This window comes from Marmota flaviventris, chromosome 3 (genome assembly GCF_047511675.1).
Source record: "Marmota flaviventris isolate mMarFla1 chromosome 3, mMarFla1.hap1, whole genome shotgun sequence".
NCBI classification, from domain to species: Eukaryota; Metazoa; Chordata; class Mammalia; order Rodentia; family Sciuridae; genus Marmota; species Marmota flaviventris.
The window spans coordinates 152,769,685-152,791,023 of record NC_092500.1 but is presented as its reverse complement, the minus strand read 5'-3'; the positions used below and the strand labels follow the sequence as shown (position 1 = coordinate 152,791,023).

General features: G+C 32.2%; 1 protein-coding gene across 1 annotated transcript in view; it reads right to left on the bottom strand.

Annotated features, from left to right (window-relative positions):
- Fbxo8 (F-box protein 8) overlaps positions 1-21,339 on the bottom strand; it is a 60,594-nt gene that overhangs the window by 6,814 nt on the left and 32,441 nt on the right. The window contains exons 4-5 of the mRNA XM_027927088.2: positions 4,944-5,062; positions 2,550-2,746 (exon numbers count right to left, since the gene is read on the bottom strand). Coding sequence (XP_027782889.1) covers positions 2,550-2,746; positions 4,944-5,062 — 316 coding nt within the window. The remainder of the gene's footprint in view (positions 1-2,549; positions 2,747-4,943; positions 5,063-21,339) is intronic.

Sequence of the window (21,339 nt, the reverse complement as noted above, 5' to 3'; positions counted from 1 at the left end):
TTCATAATTTCAAGAGCTCAAGATTAGTATACAACTAAACAGGATGACCAACTCCTCCCAGTTTGCCTGGTTTTGCTCTTTTTCCAGTTCAGCACTAAAAGACCTGGAAAATTCCTCAGGACTGGGCAAACCAGGACAGTTATCCTCCAGTCTGAATGTAAATTCAGTAAGCATGTCCTCCCTTCCTCCCTACCCTGCAACTGACTGAACCCAGGGCCTCATACATGCTAGGCAAGTGCTATACTACTGAGCTATAATCTTAGCCCTCATTAAGTATTTTTTTTTTCAATTCAGAAGAACTTTAGAATAGTTTAGGAGTTTATAGTAAAAAACTCATTATAGATTTTTCTTTTAAGTTTTAGGTGGATCCAGTATTTTTATTTTACTTTTATGTAGTGCTCAGGATCGAACCCAGTGCCTCATGCATGCTAGGTGAGCACTCTACCCCTGAGCCACAACCCCAGTCCTCATTCTAGACTTAAGAATTTCAGAATTAGCTTTATTTTCATTTTTGCTTTCAAATGCTTTCACCTACCATACCAAGCTACACTTTCAGAGGCAACAACTATGTAGAGATTTTAAAATGCCTATATATACTAAGTATTGCTTTAGAATTTGCTTTTGCTTTTTTTCACACAGTATATTGTAACAGCTTTCTTTAATTTCACATATAGAATCTTCTCACTGTTTTTCATGGCACCACAGTAACCATTACAATCCTATTGATATCCCATCTCACAATCCTATTGTGTATATCTTATTGATATAAACATTCAGGTTATTTACAATTATATAACTATTTGAATATGTGTATTATGTTATTTATATCCAACTATTTGTGTACTATGAATCAAAATACATATTAAAAATTTGCACTAAGAGCATATTTTCCTGCTCATTAAAAAAGGAACATATTTATTTACAGAGTGCTTTACATAAACCTAGTTTAATATGAAAGCATTTTAATGACTACTTGGCATTAAAAATAAAATGTTAACAATTTATAGGATTATGAAATTAATATTCTTACTTGGAGAGATGTATTTCAAAATCCTATGGAATTTACCTATTAATTTCAAAGGTAAATCTTTAGAGAAAGGATTCCTATACCAGAGCACCATGTAACAAAATAATTTTCTTCTTTATATAAGCTCAGGTCAATACTTGATGTTTAATATTACAATAGTAACAAACGATACTTGGTACTCTTGTGGTGTTTATATTTCAGAATCCTACAGCTAACTGAAAGATCATGTCTTGTAAAGCATGTTCAGTAAATTTCATATGATACATAAATGTTTTGTAATCTCTGCTTAATGAGATAATCAATATAAAATTTTTTATATGAAAAGATAAACCTATATCAAATGAAAAGCACACAGGAAACTAAGGTTCTATCACATGCAAACATATATGTATACATATACAGTACATACAAACACAATAAAAACTAGTTGTATTAAAAACAAATTTTATTAGGCACAGGGTCTCTGGTCTAATTCTTAGATCCTTGATCCACTTTGAGTTGAATTTTGTGCATGGTGAGAGACAGGAGCTTAATTTCATTTTGTTGCATATGGATTTCCAGTTTTCCTAGCACCATTTGTTGGAAAAGGCTATCTTTTCTCCAATATATGTTTTTGGCAGCTTTGTCTAGAATGAGATAATTGTATTTATGTGGGTTTGCCTCTGTGTCCTCAATCCCATACCATTGGTCTACATGTCTATTTTGGTGCCAATAACATGCTGTTTTTGTTACTGTTGCTCTATAGTATAGTTTAAGGTCTGGTATAGTGATGCCACCTGCTTCACTCTTCTTGCTAAGGATTGCTTTGGCTATTCTGGGACTCTTATTTTTCCAGATGAATTTCACGATTGCTTTTCTATTTCTATGAGGAATGTCATTAGGATTTTGATTGGATTACATTACATTATATCTGTATAGTGCTTTTGGTAGGTAGGAAATATGGTGGAATGAGATGGACATCATTATCCTAGGTACATGTATGAAGTCATGAATGCTGTGACTCCACTTTGTGTACAACCAGAGAACTGAAAAATTGTGCTCTATTTGTGTACTATGAATCAAAATGCATTCTGCTGTCATGTATAACTACAATAAGTAAATTAATTTTTTAAAAGCAAAAAAAACCCCATAAATTTTAGTTGAAAAATATTACCTATGCAATGTGTGGATTATTATAAGCTTTAAAATAATTTCTCAAGTATTCAATTATATTGGTAAAAGTATCGAACACTCAAACAAGAATAATTTTAAAGAATATCTGTAGCTAAATCTAACTTTTGTTCTAAGTCAGTAAATTTACTATGTATAAATGATGTCTATGACTAAGTAAAGTGGTCCTCTATGTTCACATAAATGATATATTCCATAGATGCAGTTACTGCTAAAACAGCAAAATAAATATTTTTAATTAATGGAGTCATTTTTCCCCACAGTGAGAAAAATGTGTCATATTGGACTGTTTTTACCTGGAGGTGGCCAGGGAGGAGGGAGGAAGTAATGTACTATATATATATATTCTTACCAGGACTAAGGCCAAGTTCCCGCATTAAATCAGGATTACAAACACAGAACCTATGTGAGAACTTTGTTATAAGAGTTTCAAGATATTCTCCACGCTCTTCAGGGGCATGGATATGACGAAAAAATTCTCTCAGTGCATTTGGCAAGAACTGATTTCTAAAATTATGCAATGTTACAAGGTCATCCAAGACATCTCTCCTATAGAAAAAAAAATAGGTACAGCTTTAGTTAACTTTATTAAAAAATGCTAATAATAAAAATTATAAATTGTAATTTGTAATTTTTTGATAAAATAATGAATTATTACTCAGTTAATCCTATAAGAGTATATATTCTTCTTTTTTTGAACCCAGAGGTGCTTAACCACTGATCCATCCCCAGTTCTTTTTTTTTATTTTGAGACAAGAATCACTAAATTGCTTAGGATCTCACTAAGTTTCTGAGGCTGGCTTTGAACTTGCAATCCTCCTTTCTCAGCTGCCCAAGCTGCTGGGATTACAGTAGTGTTCCACCACACCTGGCTCAAAAGTATATATTATTCTTAAAACTTTAAAACATTAAGTATGATTATCTAATGAAGTTAAACAATTTTGAACTCTTTTATAAATAGGTTATAACAAAACTAAAGACAATACCAGAAATAATTCTGCTTATAAAATAAAGAAATTGTTTTGCAGTGTCTTCTTGACTAAGTCTTTATTTTTTAAATTATGAAAGTAAAGACAATCTTCACCTACCATACCAAGCTATACTTTCAGAGGCAACAACTATGTAGAGATTTTAAATTGCCTACATATACTATATATTGCTTTAGAATTTGCTTTTGCTTTTTTCACAGTTTATTGTTAACAGCTTTCTTTAACTCCGCATATAGATTCATCTCACTGTTTTTCATGGCAGCATAATAGCCATTACAATCCTATTGATGTATCCATCTTACAATCCTATTTTATATATCCTATTGATGTAAACATTCAGGTTATTTACAATTATATAAATATTTGAATATGTATGTTATGTTTAATCAATAGCATTCTAATGTCTAGTCTCACTTTGTTACAATATCCTTCAATGATTATTGAACTTAACAACAATTATGTGATCATAACCTTCAACTTCTACCAATTACTTATGGCAGGGACAGGCAAACTATAGATACTGAGCTAAATATGGCCCACTGCCTGATTTTGTAAACAGCTGTATTAAAACACAACCACAGTACTTTGTTTATAGATTATATGTCTGTTTTCACAACACAATTGCAGAGTTGTAAGTAGCTATGGCAGAGATAATAAGATCAGCAAAGCATAAAATATTTATGAAAAGATCTGTTTCTTTACTGAAAACTGCCAATTCAAAGAGCCTGACATTTAAAGACAAGAAGAGTCAATGAGAATATTTTTACATAAGAGACTTCTTGTAATGACTATATACCCTATTCTTTAGCAAAGTTTCTAAAACAAAGTAAACATTTATAAATTGGTACTAAAAAATCCTGAGGAAAAAAAAGATTGAAAGGCATGCATTTTTTTGTGTGTGCCATACGTTAGTTTAGTATCAGATCTATAATTTTTAAAATAGAGTTTGTGTGGCATCAAAATGTTTTCCCATAATCTTTTTTTTTTTTTTTTTTAGTAATCAGGGACTGAACCTAGAGACACAGGAACACTGAGCCACATCCCCAGCCCTTATTATTTTTAAATTTTGAGACAGGGTCTCAATAGGTTGCATACAGCCTCACTAGACTGCTAAAGCTGGCTTCAAACATGCAGTTCTCCTCCCTCAGCGTCCTGAGCCACTGGGATTACAGGTGTGCATCACGACACAAGGCTTCAATTTTTTAATGTCCATCAATTAGTAGAATAATAGAGTATAAATGAGTGACTATTAAATCAGAACAACATATTAGTTATCTCAATGTGTGTAGAACACACTACTAAATGTCATATTTTCAGAATTTTCAAACATGCACTTCTGTGTAGTACTGCTATGCACACACATATCCTTATATCTCTAAGTTTTGATAATTTATTTTCATAATAGATTTTTACATGAACAATTTCAGAATTCAAAAATTTCAGTTATTTTAACACTTAAGATTATAGCTAGTTATTAAGAAAAAGGGCTGCAGCTTCCACAAAAATATTGATTTTGGTTTGTTATTAGAAAAATGTTGGGCTATCATTTTGTTTATGTGCATGGACTTATTTTTACTTTTATAATGGCAATTTCTTCATTAGCAAGATAAAACTCACAAAACAAAGGATATCTAAGATACAGTAATTGATGATTGCTATCTAGCATAGTTTTTACAATAAAACTTCATCAAAAGCCTCACTTAACTCATTTCTTATGAAAACTAAAACTTCTTCTTCTTCTTCTTCTTTTTTTTTACCTTTCATCAAGATAGATTCTCAGCTTTTTCCAGTTCAGTGTTCTTGTACAGAAGATAAACTTTGCTATTTCCTTTGGCGAATCATCTAGGATACCCTTGGACATAAAGTAGTTCACTCCCTAAGGCAGAAAGACAAGTCTACATAAATAAAATCACCCCTTATTTATAAATTTTGACAATTAGGCAATAGCGGAACCATAGCTATAAATTTTCCCAGCATTACTAGGCTTTTTATATAGCTTTATCATGCAAAATACAAGCTAGAACCTGAACTGAAACTATTATTTGTCACTGATAGTTTACATGCAATGAAAAGTAGGAAATTCAAAGTTAAGATTCCTAAAGAAATATTAATTTAATTTTCTGGCTCATGTCAGGTAAAACTAACTATACAGAAATATGGCCTAATTTGGGACAGCATATGAAAGAAACCATCACACAGACTATAAAATAAGACTTGTAACTAATACTTCCCCTGCCTAATAGAAACCATGATTTTTTAAATCTTAGTCCACTTTCAAGGAAACAGTTTCTTGAGAAAAAATAATATTCTCAAAATGAAGGACTTAATAATTTTTAGTCTGGAAAGAAAAATAATTAAATTATTGAACTTTAAGTAAAGTAGGCCATACTCTAGGCTGGTTAATGGGTTTTACTAGTTTGGCTTTAAGCATTACTATATGTTATAAGAATCTAACGACAATGCACATTGAGGCAAAAACAATTTGAAAGTTTTTATAGGATTTATCTTTGAATTTCCTTTTCTCTGCATGCAAAGTTTTCCAGAGAAGCATTACCCATAACTTTGCATCTACTTTAGATTTAATCATCACCAACAAAACATCACAAAAAATCAAATGCTAAAACCACTGTTCTTTCACATATATGGAAGTCACATTCAAATAAATGTATTAGGTGGATTTGAATGTGCAGTATTGAAATAAATTGCAGGTGTGTTTATTTCAACTTGTAGTTATCCAGAGCCATGCATTTCTATGAATGCTTATGTCTGGATACTAGCACAATGTGTGCAGTTAATTGGTAGAGAAGATGACGTATTACATACACGCAACATACTATTTTCACACATAAATTCCTTCAGCATTTCTTCATTTTACAAACACAGAGTACTCAGAAATATTGCACACATTAGAATTTAAAAAGCTGGAATATATTCTATAAAAGACTCAAAGACAAAAGCTTTCTCATAAAATTTTTATATTAAAAAATTTTTAAAGCAATTTGATACCATGAGGTAATGCTTTTAAAAGGTTATAATTATCTGTAAACTGTAATTCCAGGATGACTTTTTATATAAAACTAATTTTATGATCCTTCAGAATAATACCTTAATAGCAATGTTACCAACTTTTCATGTGAATTTTAATAGTACAAAGGCAATGCTAAGGTCCTGATTTTAAGAATCTACATAAAAGAAGATAATAGTGTAATAACATGAAACTTTCCTATTAACTAAATTGTAGGTCATATTTCACTGAATCCTGGATTCAAGGGCTTGAAAATGTCATATGATGAAGACAGAAAGTCAAATTTTGTCTAGAATGAGCTGTCAGCAATTGTCTGAGGGGGCAGGGATGAGAGAACTATTAATGCTTGTTCCATCCTTTCCTCCATTAATTTGAATAACCGAGAGTTGACTGTATGTTTAATCAATCAGCTTAGCAAAAATTGAGTGGGGTTTGTTTCCAAAATTTCTCAGTGTAAAAGAATAACAGTATTTTCAAATCATTTCTGTGTTCAATTTTAATTGAAGTGATTTAAAGATGAAGAAATGTCAATTAAGGATTACTTAATAGTCTTTATTCATACCCAAATTGCTATTTAAGAGGTATAAAATTAATTCTCACCTATTAAAAAAACACAAATATAATCCATTAAGTAGGATATAATTATATGTCATTATATGTCATTTTAATATCATTTGATGCTATTTAGTTATAAGGTAACCTTAGTATTTGCCTATGTAATCATCATAAAAATATACTGTTGACTATTTCCTTTTTATGGAACATGTGTTTTGAGAATTAAATATCTAATCTAACCAGAATTCTCCAAAATCAATCAAATACACAGGAGTAAGCACATACACAAAGAGTTTTAAACCCAGTTCTGAAAACTAGAAACATATAGCCTGAAATAAGCCAACTCTATTGGTTTTATGTGGAAAGGAGGCTTTAGTTTCAAGCCTGAGATTTCCCTGTAGAGGAAGAACTATCAAAGTGAACGTCAAGACAAACAAAAAAAAGGCATGGGATTAGATTATAATTGTCTTGAATAAGGAAGCTGGCAATCATCCAAACTCCTTTCTATGTAATAGTGAAATACAAAAATATAACAGAACATTAGATCCGTTGAAGGATGCTGTATTTGTTCAATAAGCAGTTTTTTTTTTTTTTTAGTTTTTAATAAAATTTTAGAAGAATGGTACAGAGAGATCTCCAGACCACATAGTACACTAGCAACTAGAACTCACAGCTATGTATGTGTGTGTGTGCCACATGCATGTGAACACACTGATTTGTCTACGTGGTCTCTCATAGTCAAAAGAAATCATGAGCACTCATATTTAGTCTATTAATACAAATACAGTTTCTGGTAAAAGGAAGGTTGCAACTTGGTATATTTTACCTGATTACATGGTTCATTAAAAAAGTGTCTAATTTTGAAAGTTACATTTTATGATGCATACTGACAAAGTAGAATTTATCTGGACAGAGAAAATTAGTACTCAGATGGTTGAAGAGTATAAAACTCATGTTATATAAGGAAGAGGTGAGGAATGTAGAGGTATTAAACCAAAGAAGGAAATAGTTAGAAAAGAAGAAAAAATAAAGACATTCAATATATCAAAATAATGCAGCACTTAAAAAGATTTTGTTTTTCAGTGTTGGGGATCAAACCCAGGACCTCTCACATTCTAGGCAAGCAATCTAACACCGAGTTACTCCCATAGCTTTCCTATGTACTTTTTTTAAATGTATTTTTTTAATTGTAGGTGGACACAATACCTTTATTTTATTTTTATGTGGTACTGAGGACTGAACCCAGTGCCTCACACATGCCAGGGGAGCACTCTACCCCTGAGCCACAGCCCTAGCCCCCTATGTACTTTTAAAATGGAAATTAAACACGTGAAGTCCATCTAAGGACTGCAGTCTAGGAATCCCTATTCTAAATGAACATAGGAGTCTCAAGCCAGTTAACATCTCATTTGAAAGGCATGCTTGCAACTATAGCTGAGTTGTTCAAAGGCGAATAGTTTGTTATTTGCTTGAGTCTATTTTTTCTTTTGCATTTCCAAAATAAACTTAAGCTTCAAACTCATTACTATTTAATTTCATTGTTTATAAATTTTAATTCCATTATGCAAATTCTATTCTGTTCAAATTTTATAACTATTTAAATCGTTTCAGTCACAGTGTAGTTCTTTTTTTCCATGTGGGGAGGATTCTAAGACATTTCCATAAAATAACTGTGAGATAAATCTTAATGGTGTCAGTCTTATATTTGGCTGGCTCCTTAGATAAGTTCACATCAGCTGAAAAGAAACTATTGATCCAAATAGATTTTACTTAAAAAATAGTTCTATAGGAAACTTACAGTAGGATAAACAAAATTCCTATTATGAAAGTAGACATTAGGCTTCATGTTTCTTTGGAAAATGATAAACTGGTAAATAATATTCATGTTATAAATCCTAACTTTTTTTTGGTACTGGGGAGTGAATCCAGGGGCACTCAACCACTGAGCCACATTCCCAGCCCTTTTTTTTTTTTAATTTGGATAGGCTCTCACTGAGTTGCTTAAGGCCTTGCTAAATTGCTGAGGATGGCTTTGAACTCATGATCCTTCTGTCTCAGCCTCCTGAGATGCTGGGATAATAGGCATGTGCCACCATGTCCACCTTAAATTTCTTAATTATTTAGTCTTTTAAAAAAGAATCCATTAACTTTACATTTAGATATAAATATGAATACCTAAAGAATAGTATATATAATAAATGTATATTTACATATGTATGCATATTTACATATGAATGCACACATGTCTAGCAGTATAAAGTTTTTCTAAAACAAATCAAACTTCATAAATTAAAACTGTCCACATCACCATTTAAAATTATGTTAAACATAGATAGTATATGTGAGGTATTCAGTGACAAACACTGAGTGGTATAAGACAGTTTTACCCTAGGAAAATTTATTTGTGGTGATGAGACAGGTATAGAAATAACTTGCATACACAATGTGACAAATCAATAAAATGCATGTCCTAAATTAATCTGTATTAAAAATAAGAATTTCAACAGTTCAATGAATGGAAACATCACTACAGGATGGGACATTTGAATAGGTTTGAAGAAATGACAAGAGTTCAGAAAGCTCTAAATGAGGGGAACACTGGAAAGAACATTTCAGTTGATATGTGAACAAAAGCAATATAACATAAAAACTAAGTATTTTCAGGACAAGGAGAAATATCTTGAATTTGAGAATAAGTATGGAACTGGACAGTAGAATAAATAGTGCTGAATTTTAGGATAAGTTTTTTATTCCAAATCAATATGTAATTGGAGGTCTTTGAAGAATTTTTAACATGAGGAAGCTGGCCTACAATATAAATTTGACAGTATAGTAGTCCTTCCTTGTGGTTTTGCTTTCTGTTCATTCAGTTACCTATTCATCTGTGGTCTGAAAATATTACATGAAAAATTTTGGAGATAAATAATTCATAAGTTTGGGGCTGAGATTGTAGCCCTGTGGTAGAGGCTCGTCTTGCATGTATGAGTCACTGCGTTCAATTCTCACCATCACATAAAAATAAATGAATAAAATAAAGGTCCATCAATAACTAAAAAACCACATATTTAAAAATAGAATAATTCATAAGTTTTAAATTGTGCACCATTCTGAGTAGCATGATGAAATCTCCTGCTGTCCTGCTCCATCCCTCCTGATTCATATCCTCACTTTATATGTCACTTAGTAGCTATCTTGGCTATCAGATCTACTGTCATGGTATCATAGTGCTTGTGTTCTAATAATCTGTGTTTTACTTTAAAATGGCTACAAAAAGCAAGAGAAATAATGCTAACAACTTGAATAAGCCAAAGATAAACCAAAAAGTGCTTCCTTCAAGTGAAAATGAGAAAGTACAATAAGATATGTTGGGTCAGAGGGTATAGTCAAATACATTTTTTTGGCAATATATTGCTATAATTGTTCTATTATTTTTCTTAATTTCTTACAGTGCCTAACTTATAGGTTAAACTATCATAAGCATGTATGCATAGGAAAAAAAACTATATGTAGGCTCAGAACTATCCATAGTTTCAGATATCCACTATGAGTTTTTTATCCTCCCTGGATAATAAGGAAGGTCTACTCTAATATAAAAAGAAATAATGGAAGATAAACTAGTGGGCTACTACAAGTGTTTGAAAGCATGGGAAAACAGTAGAAATAGGAAAGAAATAATAACATTTTAAAAACTCCATATGTTCCAGAAATGAAAAGAGGTGAGTATTCTTGCAAATATGCTGGCAGTGATAACTAATGTTTCTAGCTTGATGAAGAGGGAATTGACTTGACAAAAAAAAAAAAAAAAAAAGACTGATGGGGAGAAGGGGGAAAAAAGGAATTACAGAAGGTGTTGATTTGAAGAAAACAGTGATAGATTTGGTCTTAGGTTGAATTGGAGGTGGTGATAGATATAACCAGAAAGGCATAATAGGCAGTTGGCAATGTAATAGGATGTAGAGAAAGAAGGGAGGATTAGAGATATAGATTAAGGATCTTGATTAAGAAGGATCAACTGGAGAGATGGTAAAAAAGAGGAAAAGGGTAGAATAATGTCCTAGAGGCCAAGAGTCTTTGAGATTTAAAAATGGGAGTAGATACAGCTACACAGTAGAGTTGAAAGAGCATAATTTTCAGAAGTATCAAACATAGCTCTGCCAGTAAATGATGATGTGACATAAATAATTTACTCAAACTTTCTGAGTCTCAGTTTCCTAATCAGTAAAAATCTTAGACAGCTATTGTGAAGAAACTAAAATGCCAAGCAAAAGAAATAGCTGGCTTACCTTTTCTTTTGGATAGCTCAAGGAGACTATGGGAAAAGAGGTCACTGTTTTTTTTGGTGATTGGGAGAAAACAAAGTAGTGACTTTCAAGAAGTCTCTTTCCTTCCAGTAGTGGAGGCTCAAGTCTAAGTAGAAACCTAAAGAATGAGCTTAAGATAAAGAAACTGAGTAAAATCCACTTGCTTGAAAATTTTATTAGTACAAAAGGGGAAAAGATAAGTGGTAAAATTAAAGGCAAAAAGAGAAAATAAATATTTTTCAAGGTAATTTGACCTATGCATGTCAGAATGCAAAAAAAAAAAAAAAAAGTCAATGGAGAAAGAAAAAGACTGATAAGCAGGAAAATTATTGCTCTGCAAGAGTAGCAACACAGACAAATGGGAGCAAGGAGAAAGACAGAAAAGTACCATTGGAGTTATATAATGCTTTCTAGGCTAGGAGGACAGGGAAGTAGCACTAGTTCAGAGGCAGTGTGAAAAATAAATTGTTTGATAGTTCATTTTCAGAATATGGTATTTAGCCTTAATTGGGATGTAAAGATTCAATTGTAGCTATTTATAACTATATCCTTTCCCTTTGCCTGCCCCAATTTTAAAATTAGCTAATCATGTAGACTGTAATGCCAAACTCCTTCTATTAGGGCAAGGGGGAGTGCTGCAGTCTACCTGCACAAGTGTACTTGTTAGCCACATTTGGTAGCATACCCTTCAGGAAGAAGTAAAGTTTGCCTTGCCTGCCCAGAGCATGTGTTTGATTTCTTGCAGTACCTTGGTATTTTTAACAATAGATATATTTATTAAAAAGTAAAAAGCAAAAAACAGAGTGCATGTTGGTTTCCTTCTTAGGCAGAATACCGATTTGAAAAGGAATGGAAAAAGAGAGAGCTGATCTGGATCCTTGGGCAAAGCAGTGAAGATTTCTATTAGCAATGGTGGGGGTATAACGGAATCCATTAGTAATAAACAATAATGGTGCTGAGCAGCAATAAGAATCCAGGGAAGTCAATGTGAATCAGTCTCCTCCTCTTATGTTAAATTCACCAAAATCTATCATATGTTTGAACCAATAAATATATATTTGGGAATAGAGTGCATTCTAAAAAATAAGGCATGTAAAGCCAAATAGAAAAGTACATTCTACTGACTAGTAGCACAGATACCTGGCAGGAACATTGTATAACAGTTCATGTCAATTAAGGAGATCATTAATATAAGAAAACCAGCATATATGAGGAACATATTCTTAAATTGTTTTCTTAGAGAACAGCTTAGTAAAGAAATTTAAGAAAAAAAATGATTTAGTTTTTTTGTTTAAATTTGTCCTTTTATACATGCAAAATACAGTACCATGATAAACCTATTGTTAGAACACTATATAATACAAAGAAACTGGACATTGCATTTAATTTTATTTTTAAAAGGATATTCTAAAAATAATAATTCTTAAATTTTATCAACAAATATTTACAAAACAAAATAGCTCAATCTAGATTTCTAACCTTCCTTTCAATATAAGAACTCATATATTAACTTTTACATATACATTTTAACCACAGTGAAATGAACAAAAAAATAGTTAAAATGTATTATTTTCACAGTAAAAGTAATGTGAAAATTAAGAGTTACAACATGTTATAAAAATTTCACTTTCTAGATAGTAACAAATAAATAGTACATCAGAAACAGCGTGCTGCAGGTCAAATGGGAATATTCCCATTGTCTCCTTTGAATACAGAAGCAACAATAGTTAAGAGACTGCTCTGATAAGATTTCTTTTTTACAGGATTTCATAATTGCTAAGGTAAATATAAAATCTATTAATTTTGTTCAGTTCAACAGTTCTCACTCTTCCTGTTTAATCAGAGAATATGTGCTCTATAGCTAAGGAATTAAAATTAAAAACCCACAAAATTTGGTCAGGCACAGTGGCACACACTGGTAATCCTAGCAGCTCAGAAGGCTGAGGCAGGAGGATAGTGAGTTCAAAGCCAGTCTCAGCAAAAGCGAGGCACTAACAAACTCAGTGAGACCCTGTCTCTAAATAAAATACAAAATGGGGCTTAGGGATGTGGCTCAGTGGTTGATTGCTCCTGAGTTCAATCCGTGGTACCAAAAACCAAAACAACAACAACAAAAAACTGCAAAATTTGAACGGGATTTATTTGTAAATAAAAAAAATCAACATGCTGTTTTTTATGTGCAGTAAAATAAAGACTAAAAAGTATGCTTGTAACAATGGCAACTCAGTTGCAAGTTATCTTGTGCAGTTACATCCCCTCCTTTTGCCCTGCATTCTAAATTCCAAAGAAAAGCTGCACCTAAATGATCAAGATGTTAACTGCTGAATAATCTTTCTTTAGACTTACAGAATCCAGAACATCTGGTGACCTTCATGTTACATCAGAATGCATAAGATGATGCTTAACTTTTAGAAACATAATGTGTGAGGGCTGGGTCAGTAACTCAGTGATAGAGGGTTTGCCTAGTATGCCTGAGGTCCTAGATTTGATCCTCAGCACTAAGAAAAGAGAAAGGGGTGGGGTGGGAAAAAATTTAGAAATTAGCCCCAGGAAATCAAGGTCCCTTGTAATGTTCTGGTTTGAGAAAAAAGATACATGTCCTGGATGACGAAGACCCCACTCAGCACCTAGCCTTCCTGCACATATTACTATATTATCTCTTTTCCCTCCCTATATAAGTCCTTATATGCCTGAATTTCCCAAGATGGTCTTTTTTGGGGGGTTCATGATAACTTTCCCCCATCTTCTCAGGATGTCAATCTTTACATAATTTTGATTATAATTTTGATTATTTCCTTTCCACCAACTTTCATCTCCTGAGTATTGGTTTTTAAATAGTGAGCAGATAGACCTTGGTTTGGTAACAGGCCCAAGTTTTTAAAGTAGTCCTATGTTGGCAGGGCACAGTGACACATGCCTGTTATCCCAGCAGCTTGGGAGGCTTTACAAGGCAGGAGAACCAGAGACTACAATGCTAAGTGAAATAAGCCAATTCCGGAAACCAAAGACCAAATATTCTCTCTGATATGCAGAAGCTGACTTACAATAGGCAGCAGAAAGGGAGGAGTGGAAGTTCACTGGATTGAACAGGGCAGAGTAGGAGAAGGGAGCGGGGATGGGAATGGGAAAGACAGCAGAATGAATCGGACATAACTTTCCTATGTCATATAGGAATACATGACCAGTGTAACTCTACATCATGTACAACCACAAAAATGGGAAGTTATACTTCATGTATGTAGGTCAAAATACATACTACTGTCACGTATAACTAAAAAGAACAAATAATTTTTTTAAAAAAAATCCAGCCCCAGCAATTTAGAGAGACCCTGTCTCTAAATAAAATATAAAAATGGGCTGGGGACGTGGCCAAGTGGTTAAATGCCCCTGGGTTCAATCCCCAGTACCCAAAAGTTGGCTATGTAGAAAGATTAGTTTATAAGACTAATATGTTTTCCTTCTATATAGGTACCCATAACTAAACTATGCACTGGAAGACTCTGTTAATACTAGAACTAAAAGAATAGAGAATTTTGATGTCAGTTTGAAATCTGAACTGCAGATCTCAGTCTCTTCTTTTACCTACCAAGAACAAAGAACACTCACTGTCTACACTCATGTGGGAGAAAAGAAAATTGTGAGAGAAGAGAATGTATCAATGTCCTGTAGCTAATTTCCATTAATATAGTTACTGAAATGAACCATAACATCACACTTCATCTGGAAGATAATGAGAAATCACATTATTCAGACATGAGTGTGGGATGTTGGAAGAAGCTTATTTATGAATGTTCAAATTAGCAAGGATTTTAGTAGCTTCTGAAAACTATTTATAAGGAACTTTTCAGTACATTAAAGTGCAGAATATTAAGGAATTGCTAAGTACAGTCATATATATACCTGAAATTATTTGTAGTTAGAAATCAACAGGAAATCTCACATAAAAGTAGGACAGTTAAAATAAAATAAAAATGAAGAATCCCCTCCAGTGGAATCTAGAGGAACTGGAGAGGGGACGTGGGATAGATTTTTGTTTATTCTTCAAGAGAGAGAAAACAGTGACATCAGACAAAATATAAGAACCTCCTTATCTAAAGGTTTAAATAAATAATTAAAAGTCATATTAATTAATTATAATAGTTTCAAACAGAAAATGATCCACATCTAAGAAAAATAATAGCCCCCCCAAAGAGGAACATCTGTCACTGGGGTGCATCAATAAGATGACAGTTAAGAAGTCACTTCACAAATGATAAATTACCACTAAGAATTAAATGTAACAATAATTATTGTAATTATTACTGAGAAAATTGCTATTAGCTGAGGCAAGACTCTTGGAAAATGCATTCTATCTCTAACCTGCCTCTAAAGTGGAAGGAAGAAAACATTAGAATTAAAATATGGAGATAAAATTCTATTAGGTTCAGGTATAATTAATAACAATTTAAAGTAATGAAGTGATGTATTTAAATATTGATGTTAGCTAATTTAGAATTTCCACTTCATAAAAATCACACACAAACACTGCCATTTGCAATGTGCATATGTAACTATGTAACTCACTCTGATAAATAAGATATAGTCTTATATTATCTTAATTATAATAAGTACATTTATAAATATATTTAACAACTATGAAATGAAAAACTATTTTAAAAACTTATTGGTGCATATCAATTATAGAAAATAGTGGGTTTCATTGTGGAATATCTATGCATGTACATAATCAATTTCACTCCTCAGAACCTTCCTTGCTTTCCCTTCATCCTTCTCCCTGATCCCATTCCTATACTCTGATGGTCTCCTTTCTATTTTCATGAAATCCTTTTTTCCCTCCAGCTTCTACATATGAAAGAAAACATACAGCACTTTAAACAACTATTTCTTTTAAAGTCTTAATAGCACACAAGCAAACAGAAGCAAGTTGGGACTCAAATGATACTTTGACTGCCAATAAATACAAATATTTATTCATGTAATGACAGTGTCTGTTCATGCTACCACCATTTGAGCCAAGACACATGTTCTAATTTGGACATAATTTTTGGATCTCAAATTATTGTTTAAAATGTCTTTGAAAAGATTAAACTAGGCAATAACATTGAAACAAAATGTTTATTGCATATGCAAAAGATTATTCATATATCAGGAAATGTAAGTAAAGGCAAAGGGTATCACTAAAGCTTAGAGATGTTTGTGGAACCAATATACCCTTCATGAAGAACTATTACTCAGTGTCAAAATAGTTACCTAATAGAATCCAAAAGTTTTAGAACTCCAAGGCCTAAAATAGCACCTGGTTCTTCAAATTAAGTTGTTGTAGTTGTACTTCTAGTATAAATATTTAGATCCATTTTAGCAGTTAGAAGCACTAAGAATTTAACATTTATGTTTCACTAAACCTTTATAACATCATGTTATAGGTAATCTTATTGTACCCATTTTATAGAAGAAGAAACAGAAGCATACAGAGTTTAAATAATTTGCCCCAAATCAAAGTTATGTAACTAGTAAGAGGTATAGATAACTAATAAATATTTGTTGAAAGAATATTTGAATTTAGTGTACAAAGCTTCCAGCTGACATTCAAGAGAAGCTGTAAACTTTTAAGAATTAGTTAATTTATCTAGGAGAAAAAAATAATACAACCCCTCAACTTAGGAGTTAGATTAAATATGAAGGGTATATAAAACCCAATATACCTTGAAATGCCTCAAATTATAAATTCTAATAGGTCGGCATCATTAATCCAAATAAAGCAGAATATCACCCTGATGCTATATTTAACTGTTGGTGGCTAAAAGTGGTTCATAATTAAAACTTTGATTATAAAAAAGGTAGTTCTAAAAATTTTATGATATGAAAGAAAAAAAGATATAATCTTATGGATAAATATATATTACATTTTGATTTTAAATGCCTTTAACGTAGTGTTTCTTTCATATTCCCATATTTTAAAAACTGTAGTTTAATGGACTTGATGACATTCAATAATTGAGAAAATATTGTCATATCTTGCAGTGACATATACTGTGACAGTGGTAGTAGCAACTGCTAAACTCATGAAAGACTCCTACCTTAAGACATTAAATCTAGGCAATGATATCAAGCTGCACTGAAGCTGTGATTATATCAGAGAGAAGAAATCATTTTGGAGTTACCAAAGTGGTCAGGTCACATATGGTAAGGAAATAAAAAGAAAATAAATTTTTCTTTGAAATGTACTTAAAATACCTAAGCCAACATTACAATGTCTCTATCTAAACTGGTAACACAATTTAAATGAAGAAAAAAATCTTTCTCAGTTCTGCAATAAACACATGGTTCATTAATACAATGTCTACTAATTTAACTTTTAAAAGTTCACACCTAATAAGGTAGCAAATTAGTATCTTTCATAGCATTTTGGGAAAAGAAGAGCAAAATCCATCAGGTAATTTGATCAATGAATAAACTATTGGAAATTTGTCTCTTTTAGGCTTCTAAAAGGTTTACTTGGAGGGGGGGATATAGCTCAGTTGATAGGGTACTTGCCTTACATACACAAGGCCCTGAGTTCGATCCCTAGCACCAGAAAAAAAAAAAGTTTACTTGGAATCCACAAATCTTTCTATGAACTAATCTAAACCATGTGTTGCAATGATTACTGGAGACAAGGGAGGAGGAGATGACCAAACTAGAGTACGGTTAGGGCAAAGTATGAAATAAAATTGACCTAATAGACAAAGAATAAAGTTGCCTTCTTAACCATAAAATCATCTCAAGGATCAGATTAAAGAGAGATACGTAGGTGGATAGACAGATAGGAAAACATCTGGGGCATAATTTTTCATTTTGACTAATGCTGATCAAGCAGAAGAGGTGTGGCCAATGAACACGAACATTTTAGCTCCTTTGGATAAAGAATTCTTAGAAGGTAATTAAGCTGTTTTTTGACGAGAGACTTTTCTCATTGTTAACTAGCTCTTTTTTTCTCTGATTAAATTCTCATCAGCAAATCTGGGGATACATTAATTATGTTTAAAAATAATCTGCATTCAGGATTACATATCAAACTCCTAAAAGTTTGGGTAATAATGCTAATAATAATACATCAGTCTGATTTGTATTATAAACAATAGGGACCCTAATTCAAAATTAATACAGGGATAAATTTATTTTAAAAATAAAATTATCTTGTAAAACAAGAAATTCCAAAATAATATGGCTCCAGGGTTGTTGAGCTCAGGAATGGCAACTCAGATCCAAATTTTTCTTTCAAGTTTTCTATTCTGTGTTTCTAATACCTCTCACACACAAATACTACTTCCCTTTGTTTCTTTTTAAAATCTGGAAAATCTTTCTTTGCACACATTTCTAATATCTTGAGTCAGAACTGAATTATGTGAATGCCATGGAAGCCAGGCAGAATAGAATTAACATGATTAGCTAGAATAAGCTATATTTAACTCTTGAGACTAGGACTGCTACTGCAATTCAGTTGGTTGAGGTTCTTTCTTTAGTGAGAAGTCAAAGTAATAGGATCATGTAGGTCTATCGTTAAGTTTTAAAACATTATTTTTGTCATAGAAATAGTCATATAGAAGGAATTCAAAGGCATCTCTTGAATTACACCTCTGTTGTTCTCTTTTTCCACACTGTGCAATAGTAGCTATTTCCTTCTGATAATGAGGTTGAACTACTTCAAGCACAGCATAATCGTCTCCCTTCTTTTTTGTCTGTTTGGTCAGTGACAGACAGCTTAAATAGCAAAAAGGTAGAGTCAGCTGCCAATTCAAATGGTGGTGCTTCTGGTGTCACTATTTGTCCAAAGGCCTCTGACCCAACACAAACCAGAAATAAGGGAGACAGAATCACAAATTTTGCAAGTAGGTCACTAACTAAATTGGTGTTATGGATGCTTGGATACCTTCCCAAATGCCATTTCCCTCTTTTCTAGCATTTCAGTATCAGTTACTAAATTATAAGTCTAAGTCAATCATGAAATCCTTTCTATTCTGCTCTCTATTGGTCCAGGAGTGTTCTTGATGTACTTGTGATTTAGTTCTGCTCATAGAAAATGAGCAGAAGTATATTGAAAACTTATGGAATAATCTTTTAACCTAATACGTTTAAGGAATGTAAGAAGAAAGCTTCTTTTTCTGCTCCTTCTTTGTGCTGTAAACAGGATCATGTGAGAATGTGGTATTTTGGACTGTGGCAGGCATCTTGCTATCAAGAGGGTAAAAGTCAATAGATAGTGGGTCCACAATGAGATCACTGTATTACTCTGGGTCCCTCCAGAACCCTTTAGAAATAAACAAATATATATGGTCTAAGTTACTATTAGCTTAGGTTCTGTTGCTTACAGTAAAAAATATCCTAGTTGATATATATGGGCAGAAGTGGGTATGGCCAGAAGTAGATCATGAAACTGGTTGAATGAAGCAGCATAGTGTAGGGAACTGAGAACTAAATTATTCCTAAATAGACTCTAAATAATAGCCAAAGATTAGGAATTTCTATTTATCTTTCTTTATGCTCTCAGTCATTATTCAAGGAATATACATCTCACTGTCAATCTAGCTCACATTCTACTACTTATGAGTTTATTCCTGACACACTAATCTACTTTTGGTATAATGATAAAGTAAAATTTCTAGATATATAAAACTAAGAATAAAATCTCAAAAGGCAAGTACATTTTCCAACATAAAAAGCATCTTAGTGTCCTGTTAGTCTTCATTGTCAATACCCTTGGGAAACAGGAGCCACTTAGATTTAATAGAGAAAGAGAATGAGATATTGAGGATTTAATAATGAATGATTTATTAATTCCAAATTATTCTACATGGACATTTATGTTAAGGTCTACACATTGTTGCTTAAATTTGATATTGCTTTCAAGTTTATTGTCATACACTTATTTTCCAAATTAACATTTTCCTTAAGAAATTGAAAAGATGAAAAAAATACCTCAGTCTGTCAGGACTCAAACACAACTCTCAGGGTTTTTTTTTTTTTTTTTTTTTTTTTAACTTGGTAATAAGTACTAACAGACTATGGAAAAGAAAGCAAATAGTTATAGATCTACAGACTTTCATAAGAAAGAAGATTACAGGTATAACCGAAAAAAAAAAAAAAAAAAAAACCAAGCAATTATGGATCCACAGACTTTCATTAAGAGGTTGTATCAGACAGCTATAAATTAACAATAGTGTATTTCAACCATTCTAACATTTATAAAGAGTAAGATTACAGATGATCTATACTAGTGTATCTCAATATGTGTTTCCTGGAATGCTATTTTACAAACCTATCTATCTATGTGCATAGTCAAATAAACTTGGAAAATTCTACACATGACATTTCTCTTTTAAAGAGTCATGAAGTGCATCAGTGTATTAAAGGCTCTAAAAAGGTATGCTGTAAATAAAAGCCAATTAACCATAACATATCATATTCAATTTTATTAGATTTGGGAACTTCTTTAAGCAAGGTATTCCTGAAGAATACATTTGAGAAATGCTTATCTGTATATTCTGATAATATCAATAAGGGTTTTCTATCCATAGGAATAAAAATCAAAGTTACTTCTCACCACTGTTACCGTGCTATGAAGTAAAGTAATGACCATTTTGTTGCTGTATATTGGAGCAAAAAGGAAGATTCATTATCAGTACGAAGATCCTTTCTATAATGGAGAACTCCTACAAATTTCCTGTTTATACTTACACTGGTTCAACAACAACAACAAAATGCTATCTTAAAAATAAGTTGCATGTTGATTTCTATCTAAAATATGTATATAGCTCAAACTTAAAATACTTTTATAATAGATCTTATCTATGATCAACCTAGTAAACTGCAAAAAATTGTATGCATGTAGGTCTTTCTGTACGAGTACAGGGGAAAAAGGCCTTTTTGTTAACCTGACCCCATGAGGATATTAAAAAAAATGTTAAAATAAAAAATCCTATAATAAAATTAAACCATATTCATTGCCAGTTTTGTAGACTCTAAATTTAAAATATGTCAAGAAAATGTTTTAACACAAAATACAGCACAAGAAATATATGTTACTGGTTGGTAAGTAAAATTACTTTATTATAATACTGCTAGTAGAATAAAATCAACACACATAACTTGTACATGCAAGGGAAATACAACATAATGGAAACGGGTCTCAGCACATTCCTTTACTAGAATGTGGTCATCTGCCACTAAGTACACAAGCTCATGCATAAGATCAAGACATTACATACAGCTGAGATCACAATGTCATGCATATAA